At 36.3% G+C, this 16483-nt stretch overlaps 1 protein-coding gene across 2 annotated transcripts in view; it reads right to left on the reverse strand.

Moving 5' to 3' along the window:
• Positions 1-1138: 1138 nt before the first annotated feature.
• Positions 1139-16483, reverse strand: part of LOC106868850 (solute carrier family 15 member 4) — a 57550-nt gene continuing 42205 nt past the window's right edge. For both annotated transcript variants that reach the window (XM_014914291.2, XM_052969816.1), the window contains 6 exons: positions 12874-13043; positions 10736-10962; positions 7956-8139; positions 6616-6816; positions 4327-4461; positions 1139-1762 (listed from right to left, as the gene is read on the reverse strand). In XM_014914291.2, the coding sequence (XP_014769777.1) occupies positions 1557-1762; positions 4327-4461; positions 6616-6816; positions 7956-8139; positions 10736-10962; positions 12874-13043 (1123 nt within the window). In that variant the 3' untranslated portion in view covers positions 1139-1556. The remainder of the gene's footprint in view (positions 1763-4326; positions 4462-6615; positions 6817-7955; positions 8140-10735; positions 10963-12873; positions 13044-16483) is intronic.

Raw genomic sequence — 16483 nt, forward strand, 5'->3', positions numbered from 1 at the left:
CCGGAGCGAGCTATATGTCTGTCTGTCTGTCTGTCTGTCTCTCTCTCTCTCTATCTATTACTCGAAAGTTCGCGCGTCCGCGCTAGCTAGTCGTGAGTGGTCGATCCTATTATTTTTAAACTTCAAACTTCATTTGTTTTCTATTTTGATAAATTCTCTCTGTTGAAAATTATATTTTTATATTTTAAATAATTTGCAATTTCAGGAAATATGTTTTTATATTGCAGATGCGCGAACTTTCGAGTAATAGATAGAGAGAGAGAGAGAGAGACAGACAGACAGATAGCTCACTCTGGCCAGTCATGGTATTAGCTGTCAGTAGCCAAAGAATCGACAGGCCAGCAACAGGCAGACAGGCAGACAGACAGATACTTCACTAGCAGGCAGTGAGCACTTTCACTTCTGACAGCTAATAGCATGATAGTGCCGATTTTTTTTAACCTTAGTGGGTTGTCATCAGCAGTGTCTACATCATTTGACCAATCCTCAAGGAATAAGTAGCCAATCTATTTATATACCCCACAGATCCCATAACTACAGAGAACTGAAGTTACTAATTTGCATACCATAAGTATTTAACTCTTTACTTAATGTCAGAGGCATATATGTTTAACATACATACTGAAAAGCTTAAGCATTTTTACATGAGAAAATTTATGTTACAAAACAAAAAGATGACAATGTTTTGAGAACTTTGTCATAGTTAAAAAAGAATGCATTTACATTTTTAGCAAAATATGGTACCGGTTTCAATTACTTAAAAGGGTGATTTAGTCATGCTGAAATAAAAAGTAAAATAAATCTATTTCCCTTCTATTTTCTGTTTCTTTAACTTTTATTATGTTGTGTCTGAGGAGAGTCATTTTCTTTTTGTGCCTTATAATTTAACACACTCACTGGTAAAATTTCCACTTATTCCTTATTTTTATTTTCCTAAAATTTTTGTTGCGTCTTGCAACCTTTTCAATAGTCTTGACTCTTGAAAAGGCTGCAAGATGCAACGAAAATTTTAGGAAAATAGAAACAAGGAATAAGTGGAAATTTTACCAGTGAGTGTGTTAAATTATAAGGCACAAAAAGAAAATGACTCTCCCCAGACACAACAGAATATGCTTCAACACACAAACTCACACGAATCTTGCAAACCAAATCCAAAAACGAAATATAACTTTTATTAAATTTTCTTTTTTAACAATTGAAACGTATCACATTTTGATAAAAATGTAAATAATTTCTTTTATCTTTGAAAAAGTTTTCACACCATTTTCTTTATTTTTTTTTGTTTCATTTGCACACCTCACACACGCATGCACACTCACACACACACATAAAATAGTAAAATGATAATGAGCTTATTGTATACAGTGCTCGGGCATTGAATATAGTATGTGTGTGTGTATGTATGCATGTTGGGTTTAAACCAACAAAATCAACAAAGAACATACATTTAGCAAATGTTAATGTAAGTATATGATATTGTGAGTATATGTGTGCATGTGTATATATGTCTCTGCATATATGTATGTGTAATAGTTTATAAAAATGTGTTAAAATTATCAAATTTCAGTTATTTTATTTTCATCAGCTGTTAATTCCATATTTTGTCTTGCCAACTTCTGTTTTAGCTTCTCCTCGCTGTTAAATTTCATGATCTTGCTTATGAACAGGAAGATGAAAAATGCTACTGTCATTAAACCACAAAGTAAGAAGAAGAGATATTCAAGATGGCCTGAATTAATGTCATCATTGCTCAGCCAGGGATCTATAAACGTAAAGAAAATAGTAAGATAAATAAACGATCTGAATGTAGATTATAGGGAGATTAAATCACTATTTAATAGAAGTTAACTCTGATTCATGTATATCATTGATCATGACAGAAGTTGTCATGGTGATACCTGCTCAGAAGCCTACACAAAGTTGTAGAAAGTGTATGGAGAAGAGTGTATAAGCTGCACACGAGTGTACAAGTGATTCAGACGTTTCCAAGGTGGCTGAAAAATTCCGAGACCTGGATTGAATTATTGCAACAGAGTGAACTTTGTAAAGGAACCCAAGTACCAACCAGGAGGTGGTGTTAAAGTGAGTGATGAGTTAAGTCTACAGACTAAAACTCAGAATGCAAAGAGCCATTACAACTTAGTTAGAAGTCATTCTGGCTTATACTTCTGTTACGAACTATGAACCATTTCAACTCGTGGTTACTGACCCTTTTTCATCTATTGCAACAACCAAATCTCTACTCTGATTAGAACTTTTCAGTCAGCAAGTTTTTTTAAAAAATGCATGCTTAGCTGAAATACAGAAAGCTGTAAATAATTTATAATAATAATACGAAGTCTGATCAATAAGTCTCAGGACTGTTGCCATAGTAATGAAGCTAAGGCATGCAGAATAAAGCTGCTTGGCAAAGATTGACCTTGAACTCTTCTGTGCATGCGCCCTAAGTTTTAATGTTCTAGCTCTCTTCCGCTGTTTACAGCAGTGCTTATAAGGAAAGTGTGTAGTGTGTGATCATCACATTGACTATGACAGAGGAAGTTGTCATGGCGATACCTGCTCAAAGGCCTACGCAAAGTTGTAGAAAGTGTATGGAGAGGAGTGTATGAGCCACACACAAGTGTACGAGTGGTTCAGACGTTTCCAAGATGGCCAAAAAACGATGATATTGACGAATGTTCTGGGAGACCCACAACTAGCAGAAATGAGAAAAACATCGCAGATGTGGGTGCAGCTGTGAGAGGAAATCTTTGAATCATCATCTGTGAGTTATCAGAGGATGAGCAGATTAGTTATGGTTCAGTTCAGTCCATTATCACTGAAGATTTGGGTACGAGACACATGTTTGCCAAGTTTATGCAGCTGATCAAAAAGACACTTGGGTTTTAGTTGCAGCAAAATTTGATGCAGATTCTCTGCACAACTTTCTCTATCATCATCAATATGATGATTGCATGCTACACACCTTCCTTCCAAGGACTGCTGTAAACAGCAGAAGTGAACCAGAACATTATAACTTAGTGCACATGCACAGCAGAGATCAAGGTCAATCTGTGCTGAGAAGCTTTACTCTGCATGCTTTAGCTTTGTTACTAAAGCAATAGTCCGGATACTAATTGATCAGACCACGTATATTATGAACTTAATGTATACAGTGCTCAGGTGCACTACAACTCATCAGAAAAAATAACCAAAACTGCATGAACAGTACATAGAATATGAACAATAAGTGAACAGTGAATAAGTCTTTAAAAAAAAAAAAGTGAAGAAATGGGGGTGGGGGGCATCAAGTGTACTGTTGGAAAATTTCAGGAAGCATGGAAATTTTGAAGGATGTAATATCTCAACAACCAACAACTAATGTCTATTTTCTCTCCTTTTCCATGCTACTCTAAGAGAAATTGTTATTCACATACACTCTGTATAACACATCTTCAATGCATTAATTGTTTATTGGAAATTAATACATAAACATTTGTACAATGTGTTTACTTCATCACAAACATTTTATTTATCTTCCTCTTTCATATTAATGCTGCTGTTTTATATTCCTTTGAAGTGCTGAGAGCATATGATCTGTTGCTTGTATATTGATTTGATCTGCTGTTTTATATTACTTTCTATAATAAAATGGGGAAAGAAATATGAGCAGATTCTGCTCTCATATGATTACAACAGCTAGATAGCGATCTTGTTAGAAGAATGATAGAGGGGTGGCTGTTTAGAAGATGAGATGTCAGAGATGTTAGATGAGGAGAGACTGGGTGCAGAGTGAGTATGAACACAAATATAATATTTATGGACCTCAATTGCATTGAGATAGATGGGTTTTTTTTATTGTAGCAAACCACCACTCATTTCAATCTTTTGTCGCCTCCTCCATGAAACTCAACATCTTGTGTGTTGATACAAAACGACAATGGCCAGAGTAAGGGGATAAATGAACACCAGCAGATAAGGAAGAAATAGCAAGGAAATACTATACAATCATACAAACACACACATACACATGCACACACACATGTACACACACATGTAAGGCGGTGAGCTGGCAGAAACGTTAGCATGCCAGGCGAAATGCTTAGCGGTATTTCGTCTGCCGTTACGTTCTGAGTTCAAATTCCGCCGAGGTCGACTTTGCCTTTCATCCTTTCGGGGTCGATTAAATAAGTACCAGTTACACACTGGGGTCGATGTAATCGACTTAATCCGTTTGTCCTCTCTGTGTGTAGCTCCTTGTGGGTAGTAAAGAAATAAAATAACACACATGCTCACAGACACACACACACACATGCATGCATGCACATATATTTTTACAAGTCTTACCGTTCTTTGTCAGTGCATCAACAATGGCAATGACAGCTGTCGACAGAAAATTTCCCAAACCAGTTGTGAGCAGGAAAATTCCCATGACCAAACCTTTCAAAGTTTCAGGTGCTTGGGAATATGCAAATTCCAAACCTAAGGAAAAAGAAATATACAGAATATTGTCATAACATTCTGAGCAGTAACTGTTGATGAAAGGACTGAAGAAATTGGGAGAGGACACAAAACAGACAGTGTATTAGTGGTTATAAATTGTGAAGGGAGTAACCTTGTTGAATCTGTTGTCATCATAGGAGGTGACATTATTGTTGTTGTTGTTTGGTTAGTCTACATCACTCCCTAATGGGCATAGAGCTGGTTTCCCGGTTTCTCTGGCATATATGAGGTGTTATCAAAAAGTTCCTGGAGTAGTTCTGTAGCATGCCAACAGACGGCAGCACACGGTCATGTGTGCAATGAGAGCTAGCAGTTACCTTCATGAGGTTGTGTGCTGAATGACATCACTGTGTTTACTTCGTAAGTTGTGAAATTTGTATTTTGTGATGACATATATGCTGTAGTCTGCAATTTTTGTCATGGACAGGAAGTTGGAACAAAGTGCCAACATAAAATTTTGTGTTAAACTTGGGAAGTCTGTTACAGAGACATTGAGCATGCTTTGGCAAGCTTACAGTGATAAGGCAATGGAAGACACTTTCATCTCCATGACTGATGAAGACATGACAGAGCCACAGCTCAATCAAGAGCGTGCTCATTGTTTTTTCGAACTCCGCAGTATTGTGCATCAAGAATTCATTCCCCAAAGCCAGACCATCAGTTCTACTGTGATGTTTTGAAATGCCCAAGGGAGGACATTTGGCAAAAGTGACCAGATCTGTGGAGCACGAAGAGTTGGATTTTTCACAGCAGCTATGCACCCTATTAAGCTCTTCTCACTTGTAAGTTCCTCACTAAAAACAAAATGGTATTGCTTCCACACCCACCCAATTTGCCAGATTTAGCACCAGCAGACTTTCATCTCTTCCCCAAGAGGAAAATGCAGCTGAAAGGTCACTGTTTTAACACTGTTGTCAAGATCCAGAGTGAATTGCAGAAGGCCCTCAACTTGCTTACGAAAAACGACTTCCAGGCCAGATTCCCAAAGTGGCAGGAATGCTGGGATTAGTGTATTGCTGCATTAGGTGATTATTCAAAGGAGATGGTGTTGAACCTTAGGTAAATAAGTTATTATTTTTTTTATTAAACATAACCAGTCTGGAAACTTTTTGATACCACTTTGTATATTCCTCCTTGGATGAGATGCCAATCCATTGCATGTTGTTGTTGTTTATTCCAAGATAACTCTGACTCAGCATACATATGGTCAAAAGAAATCTTGTCTGAAGTATCTCATCTCTTTGCATATCTTAGTATCAAGGTATTGAATTGTCAGCTCCATTAAAGCATCACAGTATTCATTCCAGCTCTCTGTGCTCTGAGTGAAAATCCCACTGATGTCAACTTCGTTTGTCCTTATTTTAGGACAGATAAATTAAGTACCTCTCTAATACAAGTCACTTCTTCCCTCCCTTTCTCACTCTCTCTCCCTCTTTCTTTCTCTCTCTCTCTCAGTTATTGGCTGTGATCAGACATGATGAGGGTGGTACTAGATATTACCTTATCTTATCTGATTTTTAAAAGTCCAAGACACACTATAAGTTACAACAACACCCCTACAACTTTATCAAGATTGATGACCTAAGGTAAGGCAAGGTAATATTTTGTACAACATTACCAAACTTAATAGGATTTGGTTGCTATATCTGGAAGACTGAGTGACCACATGGAGGCTTTCTACTAGAGCTACAATGAAGAGATAGAATTCATCATAATAGCAATGTAGAGGTGGTTGGTTCAAAATATGTTTCTTTTTTCTAGGAGAAGCCAGATCTAGCAATATATCCACTTCAAAGTTTATCAATTGTGAAGTGTGGCTTAAGTAAAATGTAGAAGTGAGAGAAGCAAGTGAAACAAATAAACGTTAATGTTTTGGTGAAGGTTGCATGTTCTCAGCAAGTGTTCAGAAGAACAACGACTGTTGTATTATTAGTTACAGAAATAGTGAGTGGACACAGATAAAAGGTATGGTGATGGACATTTTAAATTGTTTGATAGTGATGAAGAATAATTAATCCATTGAATATGATCTAGAACACATGTGTATGTGCAATAAGGAGAAATAAAAAGCAATAAATAAATAGATATAAAAAAAGACATTAAACAAGTAACAAATTTATATATTTTTTTTACCTGTGACACTGGTAAATACTTCACTAGAACCAATGAGTGCAAACTGTGGAATCTGGGCAAATATAGAAACACGAGAAGCATTGTAAGGTTTATTGGCCAAGATCTGTACTACACCTCCATGTTGCCTCAATTCTTTTACTCGGTATATTTCCACAATTCCAGCTACAGCCACTGATAGTGCAGATAGTACTAATCCAAACCCTAGAGAAGAGAGATGAAGAAATAATAATGAATATTCGTGTGTGTGTGTGTGTGTGTGTGTGTGTGATTGAAGGCACATAGCTAAGTGGTTAAGGTACTTGGCTCACAATTGTGAGGTCCTGAGTTTGATACCTGGGAGCGCATTGTCTCCTTGAGCAAGAAACTTTATTTCACATTACTCCAGTCCGCTCAGCTGGCAAAAATGAGTAGTATCCGTATTTCAAAGGACCAGCCTTGTCACATTCTGTGTCACACTGAATCTCCCTCAGAGCTACATTAAGGGTACATGTGTCTGTGGAGTGCTCAGCCACTTGCATGTAAATTTCCCAAGTAGGCTGTTCCATTGATTGTATCAACTGGAACACCTGTCATAACCAACAGACTGTCAGGTAGTTAGTTAGTTACACACACACACACACACACACACACACACAGAGTTTAACAATGTGGCTCTTTGCACCCTTGGCAGTGGGTGTTTATTGTGCAAACTGGATGCAGATCCACAATATCATTCAAGGGAACACTTTATTATATTATGTTGGCATAGATCATATATATTACACACACACACACACACACGTGCACACACACACACACACACACACACACACACACACACACAGTAATAATCAAAGTGAGAAATGGAAATGGTTAACTGTGTGTAATCAAGTACATGAAGATGCATCTTTGGGCTTGTATATATCAAAGTAAGGTGAAGCAAATGTTAATTCCCCACACTGTAATGAGGATGAGCACTGATATGATGAGAGCCAACATTTATATTCATGTTACTGTTGGCCAGTATGCCAAGGCATATCTATGCTCATGAAGGCAGGAGCAAAAATTTCGCTTCTAAAATTTATGTAGGCTTCTGGGGTAAGAGAGTTCTTCAATAGGAAATTTTTTGATATACACACATGTCACACACACACACACACACACACACACACACACACACACACACACACACACACACACACACATCTTCCTCAATAAATTCTGTTCCATGCAAGTATGGAAAAATGAACTTTGATGATGCGAATGATGATGATAACGATGACGATGATATACACTTGATCACTTGATCAGGGCTGACTTGAAGCATATCAAGAGCAACAGCAACAGAAACAGTTATTTACCAATACGTTGCAGCGGTGTTGGATTTTTGCCAATCTTCTGGAGATATTTGTAGACAAAGTCTAGGATAGGAATCAGAATTAGAATGATGACCACATTGAAGACATTTAATACTGCAACTGGCATCGGAGCACCATTGATGGAAATGTCCATAACAGTTCCTTGTAGGAAATATGTGGAAGACATCTGAAATTGAAAATAATAGAAAGGATAATATAGTCAGTACTTGTAGAACCTTTTATGACTCCTGTGCATCTTTCTCATATGAACAATACACTCTGTAATAATCTTCCTATTATCTTCCTGCCTACACCTTTCCTACAAATCAAGTAGGGCCACTTACCTGAAGTGGGTATGGTCTTGTTTGTTTTGTTGCTTATTAAAATCTTAGTCATTGCTAAATTAACCTTAAGGCCTTTAGATTCCAGGTTTTGCTTCCACGCCTGGAATTTCTTTTCTAGCTCTGATATAGAATCTGCTATGATGGCAAGATCATCAGCATATAGTAGTTTCTAGGGGCTGCCAGTCTTGAATTCCACTGTTATGGCCTGGGGAACAATGAGGAAAAGGAAGAAACTGAAGACTGAGTTTTGATGAACTCCTATGTACATCAAATTCTTCACTGTACTTGTGGTTAACTCTCACCTTACTGCCAGTGTCTCTGCACATGGTCTGTACAGCTTTCACAAGCCACTTGTCTACTCCTAGCCTCCTCAGAGCCCCCCATTATGTCATACAGTAAGGTATTTTATCAAAGACTTTCTCTAGATCAACAAATGCCAAGTTTAATTGTCCATTCTCTTGTAGTTGCTTGACTATGAAAATAATATCAGTAGTGCTTCTTCCTGGGTTGAAGCCAAACTGAATTTCATCTGGTCTACTTCTGCTCCTAATTAATTGGGCTATAACTCTATCCATAATTTTCATCATCTGGTCCAGGAGTTTGATGCCTCTATAATTGCTTCTATCTTAGGCAACTCCCTTACCCTTGTAGTAGCTAACAATAATGCTACTACCTTAGTCACTGGGTATTACACCTTCTTGAATATCCTGATTAACTATGTGGGTGACTAGCCCATATTCTACCTTACCAGACATTTTGAGCATCTCAGGAGTGACTCCAGATGGACCAGGGGCTTTCCCAGTTTCATATCTTTAATTGCCTTATCTACCATATCCACTAGGATAGCCGGTCTCTTTGTTAGGTTCACATGAGGGAGACTCCTTTTATCCCATTCATTCTCCACATTCAATATATATAATAATCATCATCATATAAAATCCACTTTCCATGCTGGGATGGGTTGGATGGTTTGACAGAGGCTGACTAGCTGTTTTGGCATGATTTCTATAGCTGGATGCCCTTCCTAATGCCTATATATATAATAATAATTCAGTTACAGATGAGAGGTAAAATGGTTTTACATGTAAGGTAGTCATATTGCAGAATCATGGGATGTGGGCTCATATCAGCTGCAGGAAGTTTGATGTGTTTGTGCACAACATACTTCGGTAATGATTATAAGTTACTTTCAAAGGATCATGAATGTTGCAGATATACAAGATATACACATCTAGAAATCTTATGGAGCAAGAGTTTTGAGGAGATGATTTCTCTAATGAAAACACAAACATATCTTTATCTGAAGGATGTCTGTCATGAAAAAAAAATCTCTGAAATGTTTCTCCTGGTAATTATTTTATCAAAATTCCAGATAGAATAACCCTGTATAGGATTTGAATTCAGAGATGATTAATATAATGCAAAGACTAATGTGTTGGAGTATCTCAAGCAACATGGTTAGAATATCATATGATGACAGGGTAACACCATTAGTAGGAGAAATTATGAAGCTAAGGAAATAAAATAGATTTAAATGAAATAAAACAAGGAAATACAGTAAAGAGTACTAGAGTACAAGGAGGTGTGAGGAGGTTTAATTGTCACAATAAATTTAGTCAGGATATAACTAGGATATAAAAGTTCTAAAGTTTCATGAATATAAGGTATTAGTAGATATAAAACCTTTTATATATCTTTAATCGTTTGTATTCATGAACCTTTAAAACTTTTATGTCCCTAAATCTATCATGAAAATTAAATCACCTCCTACCTCCTTGGTCTCTACTATTTTTTATTTTTTACTTTGTTTTATTTTGTTTCATTTTATTTAAATTTATTTTATTTCACCCTCCTCCTTTACATTCCTAATTTCTTCTACTAATGGCACTACTCTGTTATCTTACTCTACAAAGACTTAACTTCACTTAAACACTTATTATTGTTGTAGCATGAATTGCACCATGGCTTAAGTGAAGTTAGCAGTCTTTGTGTGTTTTTGAGTGGCTAATACATGTCTTCCATATTGCAATCATTTTAGTTGCAGCATGATGATGATGATGATGATGATGATATGGTCTCAGGTCAAATCACATACCTGACAAGTACACCTCTGAAATAATATAATACAGTGTTAATTTAACTGACTAGTTTCTTACTTTGTCACAAGGCTATATTCATGGAGGTATAGTTTGAAGAAATAACCTTAGTACATAACATAATTATTTTATTGACTCCTGAAGGGATGAGAGACAAACGTGGTCCAGGCACAGCATTTAAATTCAAATCAAGGGGCAAAACTAAAATACCACAAGATTTTTTAGTCTTTTTTAACCTAGTGTGCTACCTACCATTCCTGCCAATTTCCAACTCAATTCCCACAAGATAACAATGCAGAAAATATCAAAGAGAAATAAAATATAAGCATAGTGTTCTACTAACTTGGGAATAAATCGCCCAATAAAAGATGATAGCAATAAACACAGGTAAAACTTTCAAAGAACTCAAGACTCCTTCAACAGTTTCAGCATCAAATGATCCCCCATTGTCCATCTTGGCTCCATCAAGGCTACTGATTTTCTTGCCCATAGCTTTTGCTTGGTCCTTCACCAATTTATGTCTTTTGATTCCTTCCCGGATTATTTTAGCACTCTGTGAGAGGGCGCTACCTGCAAATGAAACATAAAAATTAAACAAATACAGAATTCCTAATGATATATATACATACATACACACACACACACACACAAACACACACACACACAAACACACACACACACATATATATATGTATACATACATATATATATATATGTATATGTATATGTATATGTATATATATATATATATATATATTAATATATAGTATGTGTATATATACATTAATATATATATATATATATATTCATATATGTGTGTGTGTATATATATATATATATATATACACACACACACACAAGATTTGATCAATAAGTATCCAGACCGTTGCCATAGTAACAAAGCTAAAGTGCTCAGAGTGAAGTTCCTCGGCAAAGATTGACCTTGAACTCTGCTGTGCATGTGCACTAAGTTTTAACATTCTAGTTCACTCTCACTGTTCCCTCCCAGCAGTGCTTGGAAGGAAAGTATGTAGTTTGTGATTGTTGCATTGACCATGACAGAAGAAGTTGTCATGGCGATACCTGCTCAGAAGCCTACACAAAGTTGCAGAAAGTGTTTTGAATGGAGTGTATAAGCCGCACAGAGGTGCACAAGTAATTCAGACGTTTCCAAGATGGCTGAAAAAATATCAATATTGATGAACATTCTGAAAGACCTGCAACCAGCAGAAATGAGAAAAACATTGCAGATATACGTGCAACTATGAGGGAAAATTGTCACATCACCATCCGTGAGTTATCAGAGGATGTGTGGATTAGTTACGGTTCAGTTTAGTCCATTATCACTGAAGATTTAGGTATGAGATATGTGTCTGCCAAAACTGCTTTCTTGGAGACAGGTGGGAGTTAGTAACAGGAAGGGCATCTGGCTATAGAAAATCTGTGGTGACCTATGCAAGCTTGGATTAATGGCTCTTTATAAAGTAACGATGATATATGCTGTGTGTGTGTGTGTGTGTGTGTGTGTGTGTGTGCATACATGTGTGTGTGTACATGCACTTATGTGTTTAGACAAAACAGTATATGGCTTGCCTATGCTGTTCACTTATTGATCACATATTTCCTTTGAATTTTCAATCACCAAACATATCAGAAAAGAAAGACATTATTCTTTCAATATTTGTAAGGTGTTAGTAGTAGTAGTAGTAGTAGTAGTAGTAGCAGCTGTGGTAGTGATGGTGGTGGTGGTGGTGGTGGTGGTGGTGGTGGTGGTTGTGATGGTGTCAGCAATGGTGGCAGTGGTGGCAGCGGCATTGGTGGTGATCACCATTCTTATAATTGTCATCATCATTGAAATCATTAACGTTGTCATCATGGTTGTCGTTGTCATTGTTGTTGTAGTTGTAGTAGCAGCAGCAGCAACTTGTATCGACAGTAGAGTTATAGAAGTTATAATCATGAACTGAAGGGGAAGGTGAAGAAATGGATTAGGAGCAGGGGTCAGAGGAAGAAACAAATAAGGGAAGAGAAGGCGGAAATGGAAGCAAAGTCTGCTTCCAGACTCATGATGCTGGAAATTATCTGAATTTTCAAGGTATTTAGTCTGAGAATACATTACATCTTGGATGGGATGCTAATCTGTTATAGAGTTAACCTCCAAGTACCACTGGTACTCATTTTCAGTTGGGTGTAACTGGAGCAATGTGAAATGGAGTGCCTTGCTGAAAGACACAATGTGCTACCCCTTTCAAGAATAGAACCTGGGATCTAATGACGATGAGTCCAACATTCTAACCATCATATGTTCTTATAGAAGAAGTAGAGGAGAATAGGTAGAATGTTAGCATAGTATTAGAGGGACAAGTAAGCAGGTAGTGTAGAGGAGGATTAATTATTATAATTAGCTTAGAATTAAAAGCATTAGCAATAGTAAGGATATCAGCCTAATTGCTCCCAGCAAGTAGTATTTGTAGAACTTACCTGTTGGGTAAGAGTGCTTATAAATGCTACGTCCAGAGGCCAGTGCAACCATTGCAAACAACATACTGATAAATGGAATTAAATAACCAATTTCAAAAGAAATATTCTGCTGCACTAAGGCCACACATGAGTATGCAATAAGTGCACCAACATTGATGAACCAGTAGAACCTGAAATATAAGAACAGAACTAACTAATATTAGGTTTCTTCATATACTGTATTTGCTAGCATTTAAGACACTTCTTGCATGAAGTGCTCTTCCATTTTACAAGTATAGTTTGCAGAAAAACAAATTCCATGTTTCATCATACACTAACTGAAAAATATTCTTGACTGATGTTTTAGAGATAAAATGTATGATTCTGTGCATATGAATGCTGTGGTAGTAAATTGGAATATAGTATGAAACCATAAATTTACCGTAAATGAAGTTATATGAGTACTGTATTTTCAACTTTATCATTATATAGTTGTATATATTTTGGTCAAAAGACTTGTCACACACAATATGAAACTTATATGTCTGGCTATGATGTTTTTGTAACTATGATCGATCCTCCACCTAAGGTGGAGCCCCAGACTATGATTTTGTTGTCATCTGCTCATTGCAAGTAGCTTGCAAGCAGATGAGAGTTTAAATTTCTTTTCATTTTTTCAGGGAAATTTTTCATTAGGGCAATTAAAAAAAAATTTCCTAAAGGTAACACAGCCATTAAATGATGTAATACATTTAAGATGCAGGTTATGTATGCTTGAGAAATAGTGCACTGATACAATTTGACTCCCCCACTTAACTACTGATGTGCTGTAAGCAATTTTTCATGACTTTTTACAAATAGTCTGTGATATTTTGGTTTCTTTTCAATCTTATATGATATATAACAACTATTGTGCCTTATGGTTATATGCTCATCTGACTTCCTAGCATACAGTTCTAGGTCTCCCATCTTTGACATGGCTGGATTCAACGGAGGGAAAGTTTTTGATACATTTAGTAAGAACAAGATCATTATATATGCTGACAAATATGAAAATTTATTTTGCCTTGATTATTCTCAAATAGCTTTGTTCATCAATATTTTCCCTTCAACATTTGTTTGTTGCACAGTTTATCTTTCACACAAGGGATTTGATAGTCAATTATACTGATCCCTGAATTTATTTCAGGTTGGTAGTAATTATATCAAATTGATAAGCTACTGGTATTAAAAATAAAGGCATACAATACATCAGTGTACTCTGTAAGCTCATTGGTGGTGAATATAAATACAGCACAACTACACAAACACACAATTACGTGTGTGTGTGTGTGTGTGTGTGTGTGTGTGTGTGTGTGTGTGTGTGTGTATAAGAGTAAGACTGGAGGAAAAATTTAGAGAATTATTGCCTCCGTTGGCAAAAAAGGGGTTCTGCTCTCAGGGTGGAGGACAGGTTGTATGATGTTTGTGTACAAAGAGTGGTGCTGCACCATTGTGGGACATGGACCTTGAATGCAGAAGATTTGTGACTGCTACAAAGAAATAGAATAAACATGCTCCGCTGTATGTATAATGTTAGAATGAATGAGGGAGCACAAATGAACCAAGAGGAAAACTATATATAAGAGGAATCAGATCTAGTGTGTAAGACAGAAGACTGCATTAGTGTAGGTGACACATATAGAGAATGTTAACTGTATAAAGAAATGCCAAGTCAATGGAACCTGTAGAAAATAGAAACCAAAGAAGACAAAGGATGAAACGGTGAAAGAAGGTCTCAAGAAACAGAACCTAATGAAGGAGACAGTAAAAATTGGTGACATATGGTTCTGAAGAAGACCATTGCACCAGTGTAAACATAACAAAAATGATTGCTAAAATATTCAGTGTGGTGATAGAAGTTATGATATATGATATATTTACATTGTGAAGGTGCGTGGTTTAGTGATTAGGTTATTCAGCTCATGATTATAAGGACATGAGTTCAATTCCTGGCAACACATTGCATCCTTGAGCAAGACACTTTATTTCACGTTGCTCCAGTTCACTCAGCTGCCAAAAATGAGTTGTGCCTGTATTTCAAAGGGCCAGCTTTATCACGCTCTGTGTCACTCTGAATCTCCCTGAGAACTACACTAATGGTACATGTGTCTGTGGAGTGCTCAGCCACATGCATGTTAATTTCATGAGCCAGCTTTTCCATTGATCAGATCAACTGGAACCCTCTTTGTCGTAATTGACGGAGAACCGGTTATATTTACATTGAGTCTTTTGTTCATTGTATTCCTATTAACTCTCCATCATATATTACACTGTCATCACTTGCCCCCAGTTCTTCATACTGTACCTATATAAAAAGAGATGGTAGTTAATCTATCTGTAAGCAATTCTACCACTATTACACACTTCACCCTTCTTCTCTTCCACCATCACCAGGAAAACTTCATTGCCTCAGTCAACAGATTTCAATAACTACTAGAATCTAGCACACCAAGTGAAATGCTTAACGGTATTTCATCTGTCTTTACATTCTGAGTTGAAATTCCGCCGAGGTTGACTTTGCCTTTCATCCTGTCGGGGTTGATAAATTAAGTACCATTTGTGTACTGCGTTGATCTAATCAACTGGTCCCCTCCCTCAAAACTTTGGGCCTTATGCCTTGAGTAGAGAAGAAAAACTACTAAAATCTACACATAGGTGTAGGAGTGGCTGTGTGGTAAGTAGCTTGCTTACCAACCAAATGGTTCTGGGTTCAGTCCCGCTGTGTGGCACCTTGGGCAAGTGTCTTCTACTATAGCCTTGGGCTGACCAAAGCCTTGTGAGTGGATTTGGTAGACGGAAACTGAAAGAAGCCCGTCGTATATATGTATATATATATATATTTGTATGTGCGTGTATATGTTTGTGTGTCTGTGTTTTTCTCCACAACATCGCTTGACAATTGATGCTGGTGTGTTTACATACCTGTAACTTAGCGGTTCAGCAAAAGGGAATGATAGAATAAGTACTAGGCATACAAAGAATAAGTCCTGGGGTCGATTTGCTCAACTAAAGGTGGTGCTCCAGCATGGCCACAGTCAAATAACTTAAACAAGTAAAAGAGTAAAAGAATGTGTTGAGTTTTTGATTCAGTCAATGTTCACTGCTTTTATGTGTTTGAAAACACTTATCTTTCATGGATTCTTTTAGTGCAAAAGTATTAAAAGTAGCTGTGAAATAGACTATAGATTATATATATATATTATATATTATCTATATAATCTGTATATAGATTACATAGATTATCCTAAATGTCCAAAGAGCTTGCTATAAGTAGTTGAAAACTATATATATATATATATATAATAATATTATTAGGGACAAAATCCAAAATTACAGGTAAAAAACTCAATTAAAATCAATTTATAAAAAATTAAATTGAGCCTTATAGATAAAGTATATATAAAATATATATAGTTTTAGGGAAAATAACCAATTTTCAAGAACTCATCGATGAAAATCCACTATCACATATAGAAAAATTAATAATTAAAAGCACAATAAATGAGTATAATATAAAGTAAAGTAAATATCATAAGATAAATATAATATTATATTATATTATATTTATCTTATGATATTTACTTTACTT

This window comes from Octopus bimaculoides, chromosome 7 (assembly GCF_001194135.2).
Source record: "Octopus bimaculoides isolate UCB-OBI-ISO-001 chromosome 7, ASM119413v2, whole genome shotgun sequence".
Classification (NCBI taxonomy): domain Eukaryota; kingdom Metazoa; phylum Mollusca; class Cephalopoda; order Octopoda; family Octopodidae; genus Octopus; species Octopus bimaculoides.